This window comes from Haematobia irritans, chromosome 3, assembly GCF_050003625.1.
Source record: "Haematobia irritans isolate KBUSLIRL chromosome 3, ASM5000362v1, whole genome shotgun sequence".
In the NCBI taxonomy this organism is placed as follows: domain Eukaryota; kingdom Metazoa; phylum Arthropoda; class Insecta; order Diptera; family Muscidae; genus Haematobia; species Haematobia irritans.
The window spans coordinates 140,730,915-140,756,050 of record NC_134399.1 but is presented as its reverse complement, the minus strand read 5'-3'; the positions used below and the strand labels follow the sequence as shown (position 1 = coordinate 140,756,050).

The 25,136-nt window shown below is 31.3% G+C and overlaps 1 protein-coding gene across 1 annotated transcript; it reads right to left on the bottom strand.

The window, feature by feature from the left end:
• Nucleotides 1-5,693: 5,693 nt before the first annotated feature.
• On the bottom strand, nt 5,694-9,707 carry LOC142231214 (uncharacterized). The gene is made up of 3 exons (XM_075301832.1): nt 8,536-9,707; nt 8,321-8,460; nt 5,694-7,816 (listed from the first exon to the last, which is right to left on the bottom strand). The coding sequence occupies exons 1-3, from the start codon at nt 9,705-9,707 to the stop codon at nt 5,694-5,696; spliced, it is 3,435 nt and encodes a 1,144-aa protein (XP_075157947.1).
• Between the last annotated feature and the right edge of the window lie 15,429 nt (nt 9,708-25,136).

Here is a 25,136-nt window from a genome sequence, read left to right as displayed (position 1 = left end):
ATCTGAGCTTCGTGAATAAGCTATATCATGAATTTTACAGGCTGCATCCAAAGCATTTATCCCTTTATCACCCCTTTTCAATCTTTTATCGAGTTTTGTTCCTGGTCCACAAAATTGGTATCCGGGTAAATGTAGCTCAATGGGTAAGGCGTTGATTAAATTGTTTACGAATCCTCTTCCTTGTATGGATCGTTTGCGATTGACTTGTCTCTTCCGAAATACAAACATATATATGCTCTCAACTAAAAATAAACACATAAATTTATTTGGTCAGTTTAATAATAAATTAGTCGTCAATATGCGTTTACTTAAACAGGATACAAGTATTTCTGTTCGTGATCTAGATTTTACGCAAGCGAAACCTAATAAATCGAAACATGGTTCATTGTTACCCGATTCCATTCGATGTCTAATTGTGGGCCCATCAAATTGCGGAAAAACTAATGTTATGATAAGCCTTATAGAAAGTGAAAATGGGCTAACATTTGAAAATATATATTTATACTCAAAATCGTTATATCAACCCAAATATGAATACCTGAGAAGACTAATTGAGCCTATAAGTGGTATGGGATACTTCATATATAACAACAACGACGATGTTATACCGCCACATGAAGCAAAACGAAACTCTATAATGATATTTGATGATGTCGCATGCGATAAACAGAATAATATTCGTGATTATTTCTCTATGGGTCGTCACAAAAATGTAGACTCATTTTACTTATGCCAAACTTACAGTCGCATACCAAAACATTTGATACGGGATAATGCAAACATAATTGTTGTTTTTAAGCAAGATGAAACGAATATGAAACATATATTTAATGACCATGTGGGTAGCGATATGTCCTATAAAATGTTTGTGGATATATGTCGTGAATGTTGGAGGGATAGGTATGGTTTTATGGTTATAAGCAAAGACGATGAAATCGCTGATGGAAGATATAGAAAAGGTTTTGACATATTTATTACACCTTAGTAGTATATGTCTTTCCACTGTATGCAGACGTCTACTTACACCCCCTTCTCATCTGCAACCGATTTGAAATTATTTTAAGGACGGTTCTTTACTTATCTAAGCAGTTCGAAAGCCGTACGAAAGCGATTCGGAAGCAGTACGGAAGCGGTCCGAAAGCGGTTCGAAAGCGGTTCGAAAGCGATACATCAGTTAGCATTATCGGTTTAAAATAATTCAAAAGATTTCTATTGGTGATACAATATGAATGAAAAAATATTGAAAGAATTAATAAAATCTCGAAAAATTTTGAGAAAAAAATTTCAAAGCATAAAATTAGGAGAAGACGACGCTTCACATAAACTGGAAAATGTATTCAAGCCTTTAACAGATCCATTGAATAATTTAATGAAATTAAAAAATGAGAAAATGAAACAGCGAAATAAAGAACTTCCTACTTTTAAGTTTGAAAGTAGCACACCAATAAAGACCGAACCTCCTAAATCAAATTTTAATAAACACTCTCAAAAAATTATAAATTCTAAACTGGATTCTCAAAGTGATGAAGACAGCGACAATAAAGAAAATTCAGAAAATTATTTTTCACAATTGGAAGATGATAATTTCTATACTATTAATTTAACTAAACTTTTTAATGATCAAACTCTCGATACTGTATATGGACCATATAAAGACGAAAATGGAGTGTGGAAATTGGGAAACAGTCCTATTAACATTAGCGATGATAAGATTGTTGTTGGGAATCAATCGTGGGCAAACACGCCAGGCTTGTTTGAATTAATCACCCATAAACAGCCACAAAAGTATGATTCACTGGAATTGGATATATACAAGAAAATTCTTTTGGGAACAAATGCTCATCGCAAGAACTATGATTCTGTTGGTCAAATACGAGGGAATAAAGGATATAAATATAAAAGGATTATCCAGAAACTTTTTGGTGACACTTACACTGGTAAAGGTTTAATGAGCCTAAATTTAAATAAACCAAACTATATATATTGGGATGATCCGAATGAATTAGTTGAACGCTTAAAACTTCTTATTGCATCTCAACAAGCTGGCCATTCAAATCATAACAATGAAATAATATCTATAATTGAAGAATTAAGGGAAGCCAATATAATATTCTGATAATTGTCAATTGCATTCAATTGAGATATGAGCGTCGATAAGTTTGGTCACTTTTCAAATTCTAGTGAGTTGAAAAGATATGTTCCGAAAATATTTGGTATTGCTATTGACAAGCATAATAACATCGATTTCCAAAATAAAAAGATTAAAAACGTGGGGGTACCGGTGGAAAGTGCAGACGCAGTCAACAGAACTTACTTACAAAAACAAATCGAAATCTCACGTGAATTACTAAAAAAAGACTTAAATATTGAAGTCAATACAATACATCAAGAAATATCGCAGCTAAAAACTATTATCAAGGATATATTTACAGTCCTGCCGGATATGCGAATAACATCTCAAGTTCATTAATCAAATTTAATTACAAAGTAACAATGGCCAAAAGAGGAATAGTACAAGAGATACACACTCAAGCCCGGAAAAAATTTCCCCGTCGGAGATATATAATGAAAGGAATTGATGACTTTTGGCAGGCTGATTTGGTTGAAATGGGAACTTATTCATCTTTAAATAGAGGATATAAATATATTTTAACCGTCATCGATACATTTTCAAAATACGCATGGGCAGAACCAACTAAAACTAAGAATGCATATGATGTTTCAATGCATTTAGAAAAATATTGAACAAAGGTCGAACACCTAAAAATCTACAAACAGACGATGGTAAAGAATTTTTTAATAAAGAGTTTAAAAGTCTTACGCAAAAGTACTCAATAAACCACTACTCCACATTTAGTGTGATGAAAGCATCCATCGTAGAACGCTTTAATCGTACACTAAAAAATTTTATGTTTAAAGAGTTCTCATACAACGGTTCCTATAAGTGGATTGACATTTTACCAAATTTAGTTAATCAATATAATCGGAAAATACACAGAACAATAAAAATGGCTCCTATTGATGTCAATAAAAATAATGAGGATTATATTTTAAAAACTGCTTACAATCATCTTAAAGTATATAAACCCTCAAACTTCCATGTTGGTGACTATGTTCGCATAAGTAAATATAAAAATATATTTGAAAAAGGATATACACCTAATTTCAGTACGGAAATTTTTCGAATAAGTTCTATCCAAAACACTAATCCTACCACATATCTATTGGAAGATTATCAAGGTAATCCAATAAAAGGAGGTTTCTATAGAGAAGAAATTCTGCGAACACGACACCCTGATGTTTACCTCGTTGAAAAAATTCTAAAAACAAAAGGTCAACAAGCATATGTTAAATGGTTGGGATTTTCTAATGACCACAATTCATGGATTAATAAGAATGAAATTTTATGATGTGTATTTAGTAATATAAAATAAATAAAGAAGATTGAAACTTAATTTTGTTTTTCATTCTAAAGCAAGTTTTCATAATGTCAATTACATTAGCCCTAAGCGGAAGATCGTCGGTGCTCATAACCAATTATTTCCCACCCATACAACTTAATGATGAATATGAATGTGCTTTAGTTGATTTTCATTCGTATAATTCAATTCCAAATATTGACTATGATAACAATCTTTTCCACATTGGTGGTGATTGCATTGAAATTCCGGTGGGATCTTATGAACTGGAGGATATTGTTAAATTTTTAAAACATGAATATGTAAAGAAAAATATCAACAAAATATTAGAGATTGAGGCTAATAATAATACACTTCAAATTGAAATATATTCCTCCCACGACATTATTGATTTTAACAAAGATCGTTCTATTGGCGCGCTATTTGGCTTCAACAATCGAATTTTGGTACCTAATGCACGACATAAATCACATCAATCAGTGAACATAATGAAAGTGAATGCCATCCAAGTCCAATGTAATATAATCACAGGATCATATATGAATAACACACCGTCGCATATAATACATGAGTTTGCTATGAATGTCTCTCCAGGATATAAAATGGATGAGATACCCAGGAATTTAATCTATTTACCTGTGAATGTCAAGGAAATAAGTTGTCTAAAAGTTTGGATTGTGGATCAAGAAAGGCGTATAATAAATTTTCGGGGTGAAGAGATTACTTTACGATTTCATCTAAAACCGAAAGCGAAATGATTATCTATAATAAATATTACAATAAAATAGGTAATGATTCCATTCCGGAACGAGCAGCCAAGCTAATTACACAAAATATACTGCCCCAATCTATAAAACGTAAATTAACTAAAGAAAATAAACTATTCCTAAAATCTTTAAAACTACAGCTTAAGAAAAATGTCTGAAATATTAAGCGTTGCAGAAAAACCATTTTCTGATGAAAGCATTATTAAGAAGGATTATCATAGCTATATGCCATATATACAGTCATATAAAAATAATGATGAAATTAGAATAACAATCCAAAATCAAGATCTCTATGTCTTACCTACTGAAAGTTATATCTACATAGAAGGCTTCATAACGCTGATGGATGGTATAGCAACACCAAATGCTAGACTGCGAAATAATTGTGTAGCACATATGTTTGATGAGATTCGTTATGAAATCAATGGGGTTGAAATTGATAGAACACGTTATTTAGGAATGGCGAGTACTATAAAAAATTATTTATCTCTCAATGAATTGGATTCGAATATGATGCTGAATGCAGGATGGAGTAAACACAATGACATGGAAAACGGGTCATTTAATTTTTATGTTCCGTTAAAATTATTGTTGGGCTTCGCAGAGGACTTCAATAAAATCGTGTTAAACTGTAAACATGACTTAATTTTGTTGCGCAGTTCAAATGATCATAATGTTTGCTTTTCCACAAAGCCTGAAGAAATGGTTAAACTAACTATACAGAATATAACATGGAGAATACCACATGTGCAAGCTTCCGATATAACAAAGTTGAAAATTATAAAAATGATTAAAGATGGTACCACATTACCGCTTGCTTTTCGGAGTTGGGATTGTCACTTTAATCCTACATTCCCAAATGCGACAAAATGTAATTGGAATGTAAAGCTTTCATTAAATAGAGAGCGCCCCAGATTTGTAATCGTGGTATTTGAAAAAAACAACAAGTTTATACATTGTAATCTAGTAAATTTAAAAGTTCATCTAAATTCCGATACTTACCCATATGATGATCTTAATCTCAAATTTGATGATAATAGATATGCTATTCTATATGACATGTACGCCAAATTTCAACACAGCTTTTATATGAAAGAACCACAACCATTACTAACAAGCGCTGAATTTAAGAACACCCCCATGGCAGTCATCGATGTTAGCCACCAAAATGAAATGGTCAAACAAGGTCCCATAGATGTCAGAATTGAACTCGAAACCAGTAAACCCATTCCTGCAAACACCATAGCATATTGTTTAATAATTCACGATCGCTATATTGAATATACACCATTGACGGGAAATGTGCGAAAAATTATTTAATTTTTTTTTTTTCAATGAACCATACATACCTTTATATCCATAATCAATTTTAAAATAAATAAAAATAAAACAAAAATGTATACATCAATTTTTTCATTTTATTTATTACATTTTTTCTATATAAATAACAATTCTCAATGTTAAATTTTTTAAATACATACAATACATAATAAATAGTTTAGTGTATTTACATTAAAATTATATCCATTAGATCATTAAAATCCATATCAAAATCAGATGTATATTGTTGAACTAAATTTTCTAAAGAGGAATCAGTTTCGATTGCTCCTAAATCTAAATCTAGACCATTGCCATCTATATCAACTAGCATATTTTCCATACTTGATTCAATTTCATGGTGACCCCACGCGAAAGTATTAATTCCATCTTCCTTGATCATACGCTTTGTATCCAACGGACTTAATACAACTTTTTTCAAGGCATTCGTATAGATGTTGTGTAGCTTACACCTAAAAGTGAGCATTGTATCACAAACTTTTTCTTTAGTAAATAGACAATTCCTATAGTCATCAATTTTATAGTTGTCCATTACACTTTTTTTCACACCTTTAGCCTTTTTAATTTCATAACCATCCTCAACAGTATATGAATACATTTTTGGACCTAAACCGACAAACTCTGTCATAATCTTACCACAGTTTTCATCCTTCATTAATCCAATTTCCTTTTTATTTACAAGAGGAAAATTGAAAGGATTATCTTCGGAATACTCAGATGTATCAAAATGTGTAGTAAGATGAGGTCTAATTTCTTCATACACATCTTCAGATTCGATGGTGTATATGAAAGAGTCTGTATCCATATAGTTTAATTGTATTCTTTCACCAAACTTTTCTTTCATAAAGTTGTAGTGGAAGTCATACATTTTCCACTTAGCTAATTCTAGAATACAAAATCCTAAGTATATTGGCTTATCATAAACAATTTTTGTTTTATTCATTTGAATAGCCCAAAAATTGTCTGTGAATTTGGATATACTATGAAAGTTTGGTTTTGAAATTAGAGCTTCAGCACCTAACTTACGCCTGTCACTATATGCCCACTGTTTTACAATAGACACATCTTTTCTTTTTTCAACATTTTCCATTGTTTTGCCATATACTGCATTGTTCAATAGTTTAAAGAAATTTTTTTCAAAAGCAATATTTGTTTTTTTCCTACAATCATTGTTTTTGTCAATATATTCCTTTAGCCATGGTCTTTGACTAAAAGTAAGCACCCTATGCACTTCATTTAGAACGTAGCCCTGCTCTAAACATTGTTTTAGTGTCATGTAGTGGATGGTATACCTTTCTTTTGGTGTAAGATCTGCAACAAGTTTGTTGTGTTTCGATCCTCCCACTTTTTTGTTTTCAGCCGCTAAAGGTAAATCATTAAATTTATTATGTAGATGGGGTGGACAACTTATTGAAACTTCATAAATATACCCTTCAGGAGAATCGAATTTAAAATTTTTGATTACGTTAGGATCCCTAATAATGTCAGCTTCTGCAACCCATTTAAAATTACCATATGGTAAGAATTGCTGCATCGCCCATCCATATAGGTTATTAACATCAAGATATAATAAAAATGTAGATACAATATCAGGATTAAAGTTTTTCATATATTTATTATTGGCTTTGTGATATCTTTTACTACATTGAGTAATACCTCCACGAATGCCATTTTTTATAAAGTTGTATGTGTCTACATCCTTCAACAATTCTAGGCTAAAACCATCCGATGTTATCAGCTTTAGCATAGCATCATAAGATAGACCAGGCGCCGTAAAATATTGGCAAGGATCCAGCTTATGTATGCTTTTGCATAAGATTCGAAAGTTTTCGAATATATCTGTGAGTAGAAGGACATCCGTTTTTAAATATAACTCCATATAATCCTGAAGTGTTCTACAATTAAATGTTGTCCAAACTTCTATAGCGTGATTGTAGTCCTCCTGACTACAACTTTTGTTGGTTAATTTACTGTAGAAGTTTTCTATAGAGGGAAGGTTTATATCTTTAAGTTTTTGAAATGAATCCAAGTATTCATAACAAAATACACCCTTCCTTCTCATTATTTTAAATTCGTGGTCATTTGAGAAATTAGATCTAACCGTAGTCATTTTGTCATCTAACAGATTTTTAGCTAAGCTATCCAAGCTTGAAGGCATAAATCTTAAAGAATCTAAAAACCTATATTCTAAAAGATCCCCATTATCAAATTTAATTTTATGAGATACCGATATATATAATTCTTTATTTAGCGGTATAACTGAGGTATTTCCAGGAATAAGGTTTAGTAAATCTTTAATAAATAGATGACAGTCATATGACGAAAAGTTATGGAAAAAGATTGGTATAAACTTTGGGATCTTATAATTTAAATTACATTCATTATGGGCCGCCCCCCTATATTTTCCAGTAATATGGCAATGATCCCTAACCCTATCCGTATCTAAATTTTTGTCACAAATGTGACACAATTGAGCTGCGTGAAAACTGGATTCCTCAATAGGTGATAAGGGACACATTGGTTTTTTTAATGATAAATACCTTTCGTATATATCTCTACATTCTAAATCTAAATATTTAACAAATTTTTCCCCAGCATCCTCCCCAGTATAAATCTTAAATCTATCTAACGAACTATCTACACTACATTTTATATAAAAACTAAAAGCACACGGTTTGTGCTTATTTATTGTTGATCCTAAACTATCTTTCTCTAGTATACACTCAAAATCGGCATACACAACGAAAGGGACATCCATCGTTTTACTTATGTTTTTAAAGCGAATAAAATTGTTACCTGCATCCGGTACGGTGGTTACAATGTTGGAACATTCCTTTAAGTGATTCGACCACTTGTCGGAGTTTGAAGTGTATTGCAGGCATCTGTCGCAAATTTTTAATTTCTTACAATTTTTGGTTAACTGCGAAGATAATAATCTACAACAAATAAAATAAAAAAATATTTTATTAATATTTAAGTAAAAAATGAAATGAAGGATTTTTTTTTCTTACCTTGACATGTCTTTAATCCAAATATAATGTGCTTTACCCCCACTCTCCAACAACAACAAGTTAATGTGTACCCCATTTGGAACAACATTCTGGGATATGTGGTATGGCCCGATGACAGTGTCATCTTTCCGGTTATACCCATATACATTAATACTAACTCCTGGGTTCAGCTTTTCAAATTTTGGGATTTCTTGCACAGGCATAGGGAATTCTAGCCCTTCAAAATTTAAATTTATATTGTTTTCTAACAAAATATTCTGCTGCCTGATATCTACTCGATAGGATGAAGTTCGCGTTGGGTGGGTCGGCTTTGGGGAAGTTAACGCCGAAATGACACTCCATTTGAAGCAGTATTCATCCGTATTTCTGACATTGATACATGCTTTTTTCGAATATAATTTTGGTGGCGTTGGAATATATTGGGAACCACAAAAGCCAGACCATTTGTTGATGTTGATTTCAAATTTTTCAATTCGAGTCAAAGTCCATCCAGAGTCTCTTTCCTGGAAATCCGCCATTTGACTCTTTATTTCCTCAATATGCCTTTTAATGAAATCCTCAATGTTGTCTGACATAACCAGTCTCTGCATTTTGGACACATGATACATGTGTTGCATTTGGAGCTCTTCACCACCCAACTTTATGTATTCCCCAATTAGTTGGATATTTATCTTCAGACTTTTATTCTTCGCCAGTGAATTTAAAATTAACAGGTGTAAACTCTTATTACATTCTTCGAATACCTCATTTATATCTATGGTATTCATATGGGTTAGGTACGTATAAGTTCCTACACGATTTTTAAATCCTGTCATCGTCTGTCTAAATTGGTTATTTATAATAACATCACTTTTTTGTATGTGATTCGGAGACTGGTGATGTTTGAACCAATTCATTGGGTTTACATAGACGTTGCATATTTCACATACTTTATTTAAATTCCTCTGACCATGACTAGGCCCTGGTTGCTGGTCAAAATTAAACTGTTGCTGCTCAAATATGTTTGAGTGTTGCTCCAAGTTTTGATTTTGCTGCAGCAATTGTTGATGAAAGATAGGTCCTGGATGCTGCAGCAAGTTAAAATGTTGTTGTTGTTGGGACCCTGGATTAAGCCCTGGTTGCTGATCCCAATTATATTGTTGTTGGGGGTAGATTCCACCTCCCACGGACATGTTTATGTGTTGTTGCTGTTGTTGTTGCTGTTGTTGTTGCTGTTGTTGTTGCTGTTGTTGTTGCTGTTGTTGTTCCTGTTGTTGTCCAAAACCTTGTCTATGCATTGTCGCTTGGTGAATTTCCATATGTAATTTCAATGCATAGACATTTCGCACCATCAAACCACATAAACTACACGTTTTGTGTGTCTGCAAATGTTTTTGGAGTGCATTTTGGCTTTTGAACATTTTTCTGCATACTTTGCACGTCAACATTTGGGATTCCATTTTGTTTAAAGTTCTTTCAAATATTTCTTTTTTAAATTTTTATAAATAAACCTTTTATTAATTATTTTTTGCAGCACAAGAAATAAATCGCAATTTTTTCTTAAAAGGTACGATTCTTTTCTTTTTTCTTTTTGTTTATATTTATTATTTTGCAACAAAAAGTCTCAACGTATTTTACGTGTTTTGATTTATTTATTTATTTATTTTTTTTTTTTTTTTTGTATAACACCAAAAAAATTCACAACGTCCGTTTCTGTTTTTTTTTTCGTTTGTTAACAAATGTTGTTTTTTTTCACAACGTGTCCGTTTCTGTTTTTTTTTTTTTTTTCGTTTGTTAACAAATGTTGTCTTTTTCACAACGTAAAACTTCGATTTTTTTTTTGTAAAACACCAAAAAATTAACAAAATTCTGTTTTTTCAGTTTTTTTTTAAATGTTGTATTCACAACGTAAAACTCCGTGCATATGAATTGCTAAGTCGGGGTTTAGAATTCAATTGGGAAGTAAAATTTCAAATGAATATACTATATATTTCTTCGAGGAATGAGATATTTATCCCTTTATAAATACACATTTCTTCTCAAAAGTAACAAATACATAAAAAATCTAAACAAATAGACACATTGCCTGATTTTCATAGATATTTTGTATGCAATTAGACATCAATGTTTACATCTTACTAGGCGATCAGAAAACTCCACACAGTCAACCAAGAAATCAAATCGAATAACTCAAATTTTCCCAACAGCCAAAATCTTATCTCACCCCCTCCATACCTTATCTTCACGATACATATACATCTTGGGTGGTCATTCTGTGCAATGACAAACAAATCAATAGGATTTCCCAACAGTGAGACACTTATCTCTTCCCCCTACACCTTCTTCCTCCAAATCTAGGTTTCAGCGATTGTTCAATACTAGGCGATCAGAAAACTCCACACAGCCAACCAAGAAATCAAATCGAATAACTCAAATTTTCCCAACAGCCAATCTCACCCCCTCCAAACCTTATCTTCACGATACATGTACATGCACATGCATTTCTTCAGAATCTCAGACGATCACTCTGTCTCTCATTTCAGAATGCTAAACAAATCAATAGCATTCTCAACAGTGAATCGCTTATCTCTTCACCCTATCGCTTCTTCTATGGCACATAAATAAACACCAAATCTAGGTTTCAGCGATTGTTCAATACTAGGCGATCAGAAAACTCCACACAGTCAACCAAGAAATCAAATCGAATAACACAAAATTTCCCAACAGCCAAAATCTTATCTCACCCCCTCCCTATCTCATCTTCACAATACATGCACATGCACCACACAGCCAGCCAATGCACTCAATACAATGACACTCATGCATACAGGGAAAATTTTTTTTTGGATGACCTTATGACCTATCACAAAAAGCCCATTAAAAAAAGCCCATTAAAAAAAGCCCATAAAAAAAAGGCCATTAAAGTGGATCAGTCTATACGTATTACACTACTTAATTTTCATCAACGACGAGTGTGAGAGGTGCAATTGGTGGGCACGTCGACGAGTTGAGGTGCACGGCTCTTCAGCCACACTATCGCGAACAGCAGCAATATTTTCTGCTGTACGAGCTGTACGAGCATGCACTGGTGTTCTCACATCTTCTACAGACCCGGTTTGCTCGAATTTTCCCACGATTTTTGCGATTGTACGCACATTTGGACGATCAAATTGACCAAAATAATCACGTAGTGCACGATATGCATTTTGATTTGAACGCCCATTTTCATAATAAGTCTGGATAACTTTAACACGTTGTTGGATTGTGTATCTCTCCACGGATCAAATTGAATAAGCCTGAAATAGAGAAATGTCATATAAAATTCGGAAAAAAAACTTGGCGTTTAGATGTGGTTCACATTCAACATCGGCCCTTACAATTTAACCACCCTTTATATAAAATTTCAGGTGGATTTGATCAAACTTACTCTCTCTCATGAGGAGTAAGTAGTAAGACGGCCCTACATAAGGTGGTAGTTGCTGTAGAGAGGTATTTCTCTGTTAAAATGCAAGCTGCATGTATTGACATTGAGAGCTTTCAACAACATTAGCACCGACTCGCTTATCAAATCCTTAGACCATAACATATTCGGATGACCAGATTTTTAAAAGATTAAATACACTCAATTTACACATTCTACCAGACTCTGCATGTGGACAAAAGGGGTCTTGAACATGATATATGACTGGCCAAGATCTAGGAGAATGAATGTTAACCCGGAGAAGACAGATTTATGCCTACACACAAAAAAATATGACCAACATTTTTCCAATTAAAACTTTTAATTGAATTATAAAAAATTTTCAATTAAGAATTTAATTGGTTCAACAGTTTTTTAATTGAAACACAAACCTATTTTAGAAATTAATAGTATCAATTGAATTTTAAAGCGATCAGTTATTTTTAAATTGAGTTTGGTGATTGATACTGTCATTTCTGTGAATTGAAGACATTTAAATAAAAAACTAATTGAAGACAAAAAATATTTTTCATGTGTATACACAAGAAGGACTAAAATCGCCCAATACATCGAACCGAGCTTTTTGGCCATAACGATACTCAGCAAAAAAGCGTAGGCAAAAAAGCGATGTAATTTTTTTTTTGATGAATTGCAATGAATTTTAGGCTTGTCATAATGTGGAAGTCATCTTTTTAAGCATTCGTTTCATTGCTTTTGCATTGATTCTTCCGACGTAATTATTATTTTAGTATTTTGGAATTAATAAAAAAAGAATGAGGAAATATTTTTTTTTTTATTTTTTTCGACTTTTGTCTCTAAACACAAAAAAATTTCTCGAAAATTTTTCCAATTAAAATATTATTTGAGTTTTAAAAAATTTTCAATTAAAAATTTAATTAATTTTTTAATTGAAACAAAAATCAATCACAAAAATAATAGTATCAATTAATTTTTTAATTGGATCAATTAACTTTTTAATTGACCTTTAATTAATTTTTTAATTGATACTATCATTTCTGTGATTGAAGACATTTCAATTAAAAATTAATTGGATCAATTAATTTCGTGATTGAATCAGAAAATTTTTTTTGTGTGTAACTAAAGACGTTTTGCAAATCCCATGTCTACCAAGAAATGAATCAGTAAACTTGTCACATATTTTTTGGAAATTACCATCCAAACAAAGTATTGTTTGTATTGTTCAAACCTATTACACAAAGAAATTTTATCGAAATTTTCTTTGTGTGGATATATTTTTAAGGTGCCAATTGGTTATTTCCATTATTTTACTTGCAGCATACTCTCTAGGTCTCTCTTTCTAAACAAATATATCTTTATAGTCTATTTCTAAATTACTATATGTTTGCATCTAAGCATATTATATTTACAAATATAATATGTTCTAACATATTAACGTATATGTCCCAAACATGTTATACTAGTTTATGAACATTATAACATATGCTTGCATTTAAAAATATTGTGTTAAAAAATTTGAGTTCCAAACATATAATTTTTACATTCAAAATTAAAAAAAAATACACCGTGGTGCAATGGTTAGCATGCCCGCCTTGCATACACAAGGTCGTGGGTTCGATTCCTAGTTCGACCGAACACCAAAAAGTTTTTCAGCGGTCGATTATCCCACCTCAGTAATGCTGGTGACATTTCTGAGGGTTTCAAAGCTTCTCTAAGTGGTTTCACTGCAATGTGGAACGCCGTTCGGACTCGGCTATAAAAAGGAGGTCCTTTGTCATTGAGCTTAACATGGAATCGGGCAGTACTCAGTGATAAGAGAGAAGTTCACCAATGTGGTATCACAATGGACTGAATAGTCTAAGTGAGTCCGATACATCGTGCTGCAACCTAACCTAACCTAACCTAACCTACACCAAACATATGAAAAACAGTCTTTTTCGTCCGTGTAGGACGGAACTGGGCATATATGTGGATGACACAGACACCGAGATACTATTCTGATTACCGGCCTACAGCACAATCCTGCAGCCAAAAGTGCGCGTCATAACGGAATGTTTTAAATGGCTCGGAAGGAGGCCATATTTTCTCAGATTACCGAAGGGCAGAGAATGCAAAAGCAGATATTGTGGTTCGATCGAGTTTTATGCAAAAGGATAATCCACTGGAGATAAGATTAGTGTCCTAAACTAATGGAAGTGAATTCAGAGAACGCAAAGCCATAAAAGGCAATGCTGGTCGAGTTGGATGAATCGGTACGAGAGACATATAAAGTGTATATGGATTTGGTATCATTAAGTTATTGCGAAGAAAATGCCAGATACCAATCTCCACATGTCTAACTAGACATTCATTGCTGGCCAAGGCAAGTTTCCATAGTGTAGATCTGGTGGGATGAGACGATTCAATTTCGGTTTTATATGTCAATTTTCTATGAAAATTACATACGAAATTTTTTCTTCCCAAATTTCCTTTGTTTACGACGTGCTATTCTCAATCTTATTTAAATTTTGTTGTTAGTATGAAAAACAAAAAATTTCTTCAAAAGAAGTTTATCTCCTATTACTCACAGCATACTTTGTTAGTATGACCTAACACTAAAATAAAATTTTTGAATATATTGAAGTTACAGAAAATTTTGATAAAATTCTATTTCTATAGACAAAATTTGTCAAAATTTTATTTCAACTGAAAATTTTGTCGAAATTTTATTTGTATAGAAATTTTGTCAAAATCTCATTTCCATAGAAAATTTTGTCATAATATTATTTCTATAGAAAATTTTGTCAAAATTTTATTTCCATAGAATATTTTGTCAAAATTATATTTCTAAAGAAAATTTTCGCAAAATTTTATTTCTAAAGGAAATTTTCGCAAAATTTTATTTCTATAGAAAATTTTGTCAAAATTTTATTTCTGTAGAAAATTTTGTCAAAATTTTATTGGTATAGAAATTTTGTCAAAATCTCATTTCCATAGAAAATTTTGTCATAATTTTATTTCTATAGAAAATTTTGTCAAAATCTCATTTCCATAGAAAATTTTGTCATAATTTTATTTCTATAGAAAATTTTGTCAAAATTTTATTTCCATAGAATATTTTGTCAAAATTTTATTTCTAAAGAAAATTTTCGCAAAATTTTATTTCTAAAGGAAATTTTCGCAAAATTTTATTTCTATGGAAAATTTTGTCAAAATGTTATTTAAACAAAAAATTTTATAAAAAGTTTATTTCTATCATTATTGCTGTTTTTGATTTCAGCTTAAAACCATGCATTGACTAAACTACAAGTAACCAGAGGAAAAACATGCTTGTCAAATTTATGTCCTCATCAGCATCCTCTACTTGCAGCAAAACTATTAACCAATTATCATAATAAATTCGGGTAATTCACAAAACTCAAAGTGAACTACACTTGAACCTTTGATACATTTTTAATAGTCGGCTATTACCTAAACAAATCTGTAAGCATATCTCTTTTCCTTTGCCAAAGTCAAATCATCGATAACATCGGCTGGGTTAGTTATTTCTCTAGAAAATTTTGTAAAAAATTTATTTCTATAGAAAATTTTGTCAAAATTTTATCTTTATAGAAAATTTTGTCAAAATTTTATTTCTATAGAAAATGTTGTAAACATTTTATTTCTATAGCAAATTTTGTGAAAATATTATTTCTATAGCGAATTTTGTGAAAATATTATTTCTATAGCGAATTTTGTGAAAATATTATTTCTATAGAAAACTTTGTCAAAATTTTATTTTCGTTGAAAATTTTGTCAAAAATTTTGTTCTATAGAAAAGTTTATCAAATTTTTTTTTTCTATAGAAAATTTTGTCAAGATTTTATTTTCATAGAAAATTTTGTCAAAATTTTATTTCTATAGAAAATTGTGTCAAAATTTTTTCAAATTTCATTTCTATAGAAAATATTATCAAATTTTTTTTCTATAGAAAATTTTGTCAAAATTTTATTTTTATATAATATATTGTCAAAATTTTATTTCCGTTGAAAATTTGGTCAAAATTTTATTTCTATAGAAAATTTTGTTTAGTTTTGTTAGTTGACCTTTGGAATTTTACAATTTTGCGATTATTTGCTTGGCTTGAGGTAATGGACTAATGAAAAATGCTGGTGTTAATGTTTTTCATTACTTTTTATTGAAATATTGCTATTCTCGGATATTTCGATACACCATCGGTGATCATCTTCAGCGAGATATTATCTATAAATTGTAATAATTTAAATATTTTACAATATTAACTTCAACAACGTTTTGAAACAAAAATATAACATTAATTATATTTACATTTTACAAAGTAATAGACTTTCTCCTTACAATGCTCATGTCTAACTGATTTATTATCTTAATTGTGTTTGCAATTTTGTATTAGATTTCTGTAAATCTGTGCACAGTGGTCTGTGTCGGCTTTGAAGTTCATGCGTTTTGTCAAAATTTTATTTGTATGGGAATTTTTGTCAAAATTTTATTTCTATAGAAATATTTATCAAAATTTTATTTGTATAGAAAATGTTGTCATAATTTTATTTCTTTAGAAAAATTTACAGAACATTTTGTTGCTATAGAAAATTTTGTCAAAATTTTATTTCTAAAGAAAATTGAAGTACCTCTTAGTTTGAGAGGAATATTTTGCAAAATCTACCAAAACATCAATAATTCTTCCATTCTACCAAACATTAAAAATATAAAATTTTTGGTAGAATTCTACCAACTGTGGCAAGCGTGATTCTAATGCTAGTCAGAATCGTTTGACCTCAAATATTTTCAAAAATTGGCAATTTTTCTGGAATGCATTTAGAATTTTTTTCCACAAAATTTAAATTATTTGTACCAGTTTATTAGTTCTTAATCTGCTTTTAACCTATTTAAAACAAAAAAGTTAAAATTATCAATTAAAAATATGAAAAAAGCGAGTTATAAAATAAATTGAACTAAAAGAACTTCCTGTGTAATTAAAGTAAAAAACATCTTTGGGAAGACATCTTTAGAATTGCTTTTAAAGTTGTGCCTTCAGCAAAACTACCAAATTTGTCCTGGGAAGATATATTGACATAGTACACATAGAATAGAAACTCTGGTGCAGAGTATACCTAATTAAATTTTCTACATATTTGTATTTTGTAGGGTGTCGCATATCCCTAAAAAAACTTCTTCAATCACCATGTGCTGTTTGCTTGTATCACACATCTCAACTATAATGTTTTGTTGGTATTGTTTTCCCTTTTATTTTGGGAAGAACAAAACATTTATCTCATGCATTCCATCCACCGTGGTCTACATGTGTGTTATGGGCCGCAAACAGAGTCCATATTTTCTCCAATGGTTTATTTTTGGTTGCAATAACTAAATGGCCATTTTTGTTTTTCGTATTTAGATAGAGCGAATGTCTTCACAACGAAGACACCGGCAACAGTATTAACACCAGCACTGGCCATCAGCGACAGCACTAGCAGCAACGCCAGCCTCGAGAGTGCTGGGAAAGAATGCAAGAAACACATGTTTGTTTCTGTTATCGCTTCTAAAAATACAAAAATTAAAATTGTAATGGCATAAATAACAGAACCAACTCGCTGAGCCCATCATTAAAATTAATATGGAAATGCGCATATCTTCATCCAGATTTGTTTGGGGCTATTGTTCGTTGTGTTGTTATTGTTTTTTGGGAGGATTCATTTTTGGAAATCATATAGCCTTTCATGTGGTATGGGCTCTTAAATGGGGATGTGAATATGGATTGTAACCCCAAAAATTTTTTTTTTAATTTGATTTGGGAACAGGTCTCTTTCATGGTACAAGCAGATGGTTGTAAAACTTCTCCAAAACAAAAGGGGGAAGAGCATGTATTTTACAAACTATTCAATGCATCCATCCATTCAACATCAATATTTTTAGCATGAGTGCTTTGATATATGGAAATTGGAAGATGTATATATTTGAGTTTGAACTATTTTATTAATTGGATGATATAATAATGGTATTGGAAATTTCGAAAATAAATAACGGACAGGTCCAAATATGACAAATTGGAAAGATGTATACCAACCTTACTCACCTAGTAGTACTCCGCAAATTTGGGTGATTTGAAGGAAGAAAACACAAATTTAGACGAGTGTTTAGAATTTCTACCTTGAATATCCATGCTCATTATGGAGAAGATGCGCTATAACTATTAGAGAATGTTGATATGCAAGTACCAGGTAGAGGGTTATATGTATAGGCGTGACAAAAACTTTACAGTGGCTCGCCATTGTCAGTTAGGCTAGAAATGAGAAGATGCGCTATAACTATTAGAGAGTGTCTATATGCAAGTACCAGGTAGTGGGGGTATAGGTATAGGCGTGATAAAAACTTTAAAGGGGCCCGCACTTGTCAGTTATGGCTAGAAATTCAAATTAACCTCGACATCTCGCTCCGAATTTCACTGTAGTTGATGAACAATTGACCATAATTTAAATGCTATTTGCGCCAAAAGAGACATGACAATGAATCAGATCACGTCAACCCTGTTTCAATAGAAAAATGTTTTTTTTTTAATGGTGACAATGTAATATGTTTGTCGATTTTTGCTGTGTATAAAAATTGTTGGAAATTCGGTTAATATGTTGTCTTCAGTGAAGTGAACATACTTTGGGATTTTGTTATGGTCATTTGAGGCTATAAATTTAATATTAGAATTTAAAGTGAATTTTACGGAACGTACGTTTCTCTAAAGACAATACTTGCTAAAGGTACGGTTTCCAAAGATACATTTTAAATTATGAAAAAAGGAAATTTTTTTTTGTTGAATTTCTACGATGAGTCTTAAATTTCTGTCTTTCAAGAAAGTCGTATATATGAGGGCTATATCAAAACATCAACCTATCACGGTTGCAGCAATTGATAGAAAACTCCAAAAAAGGTAGATTTTTTAATATTTGGTAGAATTCTTGATGTTTTGGTAGATTTTGCAAAATATTCCTCCGACAAAATTTTCTATAAAAATAAAATGTTGACAAAATTTTCTATAGAAATATAATTTTCACCAAATTTTCTATAGAAATAAAATTTTGACAAAATTTCCATAGAAATAAAATTTGGAGAAGTAAAGAAATACATTTTTGACAAAATTTTTTACAGAAATAAAATTTTGACAAAACTTTCTATAGAAATATAATTTTCACAAAATTTTCTAAAGAAATAAAATTGTAACAAAATTTCCATAGAAATAAAATTTGGTGAATTAAAGAAATAAATTTTTGACAAAAATTCCTATAGAAATAAAATGTTGACAAAATTGTCTATAAAAATTAAATTTTGACAAAATTTTCTATAGAAATAAAATTTTGACAAAATTTTCTATAGAAATATATATTTCACAAAATTTTCTATAGAAATACATTTTTGACAAAACTTTCTAAAAAAATAAAATTTTGACAAAATTGTCTATAAAAATTAAATTTTGACAAAATTTTCTATAGAAATAAAATTTGAAAAAATTTTCTATAGAAATATAATTTTCACAAAATTTTCTATAGAAATACATTTTTGACAAAATTTTCTACAGAAATAAAATTTTGACAAAATTTTCTATAGAAATAAAATTTTGACAACAATTTCTATAGAAATAAGATTTTGACAATATATTGTATAGAAATATAATTTTGACAAAATTGGCTATAAAAATTAAATTTTGACAAAAATTTCTATAGAAATAAAATTTTGACAAAATTTTCTATTAAAATAAAATTTTGACAACATTTTGTATAGAAATAAAATTTTGACAAAAATTTCTATAGAAATAAAATTTTGACAAAATTTTCTACAGAAATAAAATTTTGACAGAATTTTATATAGAAATATAATTTTGACAAAATTTTCTATTCAAATAAAATTTCCATAGAAATAAAATTTGTAGGAGTTTCTATAGAAATAGAATGTTGACAAAATTTTCTATAGAAATAAAATTTGGAGAAGTTTCTATAGAAATAGAATTTTGCAATATAAGATTGTTTTATTTTGTATTTTTTTTTATAAAATTTTCTCTAAATTTTGGTAGATTGCTTTTGGCTCGAGTGGTAACCGTGGTACCGATATATAAAATTTAACCCAGATTTACGAACTTAAAATGCCACCAGATTTTCAATTTCAAACAAATTGTATAGAAGTGCTCGATTCTCTTGACTTCTATATTTATAACTTCCGAGAAATTGGAAAACTGGAGATCGGTCAATATTGAGGCTATACAAAAACCAATACACACTATATTCTGGACATCTATTTGTGGTCCTAATATAACTCTAGATTTCCGAATCGAATAAAACTACGATTTATAGAAGCCCCAGAGCCGATTGAGTTGATATAATTGAGTTGATATAATTTGAGGGCTATTTCAAAACTTAGAGAGTTATATCCCATCTTCAAACTTGCCCTGCTTGCATACAAATTATATAAAATTTGAGCATGATCGCTTCATTATTGAAAGCCGCAACATTTTTAAAATAGACCGATAGACGGACATGATTAAATCGTCTTAAAATTTTACACTCACATAAAAAAATATCACCAAAATATTTCCAATTAAAAAGTTAATTAAAGCTAAAATATATTTCATTTAAAAAAATAATTGATAGAATTTATTTTTTAATCAAACTCGAACGACTAAGTCAACTAAAAATATAGATTTTTATACCCTTCACCACTACTGTGGTACAGGGTATAATAAGTTTGTGCATTTGTATGTAACGCCAAGAAATAATTGTCATAGACCCATCTTTTAGTAAACCGATCGGCTTAGAATTAAATTCTGAGTCGATTTAGCGATGTCCGTCTGTCTGTGTGTCTGTCTGTCCGTCCGTTTGTCTTTATATGTAATTTTGTGCACAAAGTACAGGTCGCAGTTTATGTCCGATCGTCCTCAAATTTGACATAACGTCTTTCATCGGGTAGAAGACAATCGCTATTGATTTTGGGAAAAATCGGTTCAGATTTAGATATAGCTGCCATATATAGTTATCACCGATTTGATTATAATTCACGTATTTATGAACCGACGTTTTTCAAATTTTGTACATCTGAATGTTTTGTCAGCCCCGTAAAAACTGCCCAATATCAGCTAAATCGGTTCAGATTTATATATAGCTCCCATATATATCTTTCGTCCGATTTGGACTTATATGGCCCCAGAGCGAGAGTTTTGCCCTGATTTGCTTCAAATTTTGCACAACGAGTACGTTTAATAGTATCGTTAAGTGTGCTTAATTTGGTTAAAATCGGTTCCGATTTAGATATAGCTCCCATATATATCATTCGCCCGATTTGGACTAATATGCCCACAGAGGCAAAAGTGCTACTCTGATTTTCGTGAAATTTTGCAGAGGGAGTAGAATTGAACTTGAAACTTTGCACAGGCAGTAGAATTAAGGTTCTGCCTATGCGTATTTATTTTGGTTGAAATCGGTTCAGATTTTGATATAGCTCCCATATAAATCTTTCGCCCGATTTTCCGTCATATGACCACAGAGGTCAAAGTTGTTATCCGATTTACGTGAAATTTTGCACAGGGAGTAGATTCAACATAGTAACTATGCATGTGAAATTTGATTGCAATCGGTTCAGATTTCGATATAGATTCCATATATATGTTTTTCCTATTTAGGCAAAACTGGCCTACATTTTCCTTATCAAATCGCCACTGCTAAGTCGAAAACTTATCAAATTGACTCAAATTTCCCTATTACTCTATTACACATCTATCGACCGATAAATCATAAATACACTTTTGCGAAGTTGCCTCAAACTTGGTTCATATTTAAATTTTTCCTATATTTATACCCTTCACCACTACTGTGGTACAGGGTATAATAAGTTTGTGCATTTGTATGTAACGCCAAGAAGGAAAAGTCTGAGACCCATCGTTTAGCATACCGATCGTCTTAGAATTAAATTCTGAGTCGATTTAGCGATGTCCGTCTGTCTGTCTGTCTGTCCGTCTGTCTGTCTGTCTGTTGATGTATTTTTGTGTGCAAAGTACAGCTCGCAGTTTTAGTCCGATTGTCCTAAAATTTGGTATAGGGTCCTGTTTCGGCTCAAAGACGATCCCTATTGATTTTGGAAAACATCGGTTCAGATTTAGATATAGCTGCCATATATATTTTTCACCGATCTGGTCATAATTGGCGTGTATATCAACCGATCTTCCTCAAATTCCGTACATCCGAATATTTTATGAGTCTCGAAAAACTTGCAAAATATCAGCCAAATCGGTTCAGATTTAGATATAGCTCCCATATATAGCTTTCGCCCGATTTACACTCATTTGCCCACAGAGGCCAATTTTTTGCTCCGATTTAGTTGAAATTTTGCACAGGGAGTAGAATTAGCATTGTAGCTATGCGTGCCAAATTTGGTTGAAATCGGTTCAGATTTAGATAGAGCTCCCATATATAGCTTTCGCCCGATTTACACTCATATGACCACAGAGGCCAATTTTTTGCTCCGATTTAGTTGAAATTTTGCACAGGGAGTAGATTTAGCATTGTAGCTATGCGTGCCAAATTTGGTTGAAATCGGTTCAGATTTAGATATAGCTCCCATATATAGCTTTCGCCCGATTTACACTCATATGACCATAGAGGCCAATTTTTAACTCCGATTTAGTTGAAATTTTGCACAAGGGGTTGAATTAGCATTGTTGCTATGCGTGCCAAATTTGGTTGAAATCGGTTCAGATTTAGATATAGCTCCCATATATATGTTTTTCTGATTTCGACAAAAATGGTCAAAATACCAACATTTTCCATGTAAAATCGCCACTGTTTAGTCGAAAAGTTGTAAAAATGACTCTATTTTTCCTTTACTTCTAATGCATATATATCTAGCGATAAATCATAAATAAACTTTTGCGAAGTTTTCTTAAAATTGCTCCAGATTTAAATGTTTCCCATATTTTTTACTAACATTGTGTTCCACCCTAGTGCATTAGCCGACTTAAATTTTGAGTCTATAGATTTTGTAGAAGTCTATCAAATTCTGTCCAGATCGAGTGATATTTAAATGTATGTATTTGGGACAAACCTTTATATATAGCCCCAACACATTTGACGGATGTGATATGGTATCGAAAATTTAGATCTACAAAGTGGTGCAGGGTATAATATAGTCGTCCCCGCCCGACTTTAGACTTTCCTTACTGGTTTTTTACTAACATTGTGTTCCACCTCAGCGCATTAGCCGACTTAAATGTAAAATCTATAAGTATTGCAGAACTCTGTACAGATCTGCTCAGGTATACAGAATATATGTGTATGGATTCATATAGCATCCAACACATTGGACGGATTTGATATGGTATCGAAAATGTGGACTTACAAAGTGGTGAAGGGTATAATATAGTCGGCCCCGCCCGACTTTAGACTTTACTTACTTGTTTTTTTTTTTAATTTTTAATTAAAAAAATTAAATGATGTAATAATTTTTTTAATCAAAATAAAAAAACAAAGTCAATTAAGAAATCGATATGTCATAGTTAATTAAAAAAAATTTAATTAAAAAATTAATTAATACAATAAATTTTTAGTGAAACAAAGAACACAAAGTTAGTTAAGAAAATGAGAGAAAGTGTTCGTTGTTTTTACTAAAAAAATAATTGCCCCTATTAATAATTTAATTAAATATTGAATCAATATCGTTTGCAAAGGTCAAGTAGATGTTTGATTGATTTAATTAAAAATTGGAAGTTGGATTGAAGTTTAACTAAATTATTAATTGAATCGATTAAAAAACTGATTGAGTTATCCAATCGACATCATTTAAATTTTTAATAGAATCAATAAAAAATTAATTGAAAATTTTCAATTAATTGTCAATCAATCAAATCAAATATTTTTTCGTGCCCATATAAAACTGTGATTGGTACTATCATTATCGTGATTGTAAACATTTTAATAAAAAATATTAATTGGATCAACTAATTTCGTGATTGAATCATACATTTTTTTGTTTGTGTCCCGATGTACTTTATATATAGTCGGAAACTGATATTTCGATGTGTTACAAATTGGAATGACAAATTTATTAAATCCCCTTCACCATGCTATGGTGGTGAGCATAAAAATAGTGTAGCAATTTCTTCTCTGGTTTTGAATAATCAACAGTGAATGGATTGCAACGAAATCATTGTTCTTTTACTGGAAATGTCCGGATTTCAAGAAAAAGGATCGTGATGGTATCGCGGACAAAGGGTTGGTTCTTGGTTCTTGAATACCAAAATAATACCTCTTAGTGGAAGCCTTTTATTATAGCTTATCATTTGAAAAACTATGCAAAATTTCTATATCACATATATATTTTTATAAAATGGTGACGGGGGTATAATAAGTTTGTCATTCCATTTGTAACACATCGAAATATCGATTTCCGACTATATAAAGTATCTTGATCAGGGAGAAATTGTAGAACGATATGTTTTAACCATATCCGTCTGTTTGTCTGGCTGTCTGTTTGTTGTAATCACGCTACAGTCTTCAATAATGAAGCAATCGTGCTGAAATTTTGCACAAACTCGTATTTTGTCTGCAAGCAGGTCAACTTCGAAGGTGGGCTATATCGGTCCATGTTTTGATAAAGTCCCCACATAAACCGACCTCCCGATTTTGGGTTTTGGGCTTATAGAAATCGTAGTTTTTATCCAATGTGCCTGAAATCTAGAAATCTAGAATATATTTAGGCCATGAAGTGGTACGCCGCCAACAACGTGCAGGTGGTTCCCAAGGACAAGAACCCTCCCAACAAGCCAGAGCTCCGCCCAATTGAGAAATACTGGGCTATTGTCAAGCGGAACCTAAAGAAGACCAAAAAAACTACTAAGGACGAGCAGCAGTTCAAGGCAAACTGGCTTTCTGCGGCGAAGAAGGTGGACAAGGTGGCTGTACAAAATCGGATGGCAGGTGTCAAGCGTGAGGCCCGGCAATTCGGATTTGGAAAAGTGAAAGCCTAACTGAATATTTTTCCTGAATTTTATACTAATTGAACTTGAAAAAGAAATTTAATTTGATTTTTTAAATAAACGATTTCACCGATTTACACGCGTTTTCCCTTGACCAAATTTTGACCGTATCACCCTTTACAGAGATAAGATTTTGACAAAATTTTCTACAGAAATAAAATTTTGACAAAATATTATATAGAA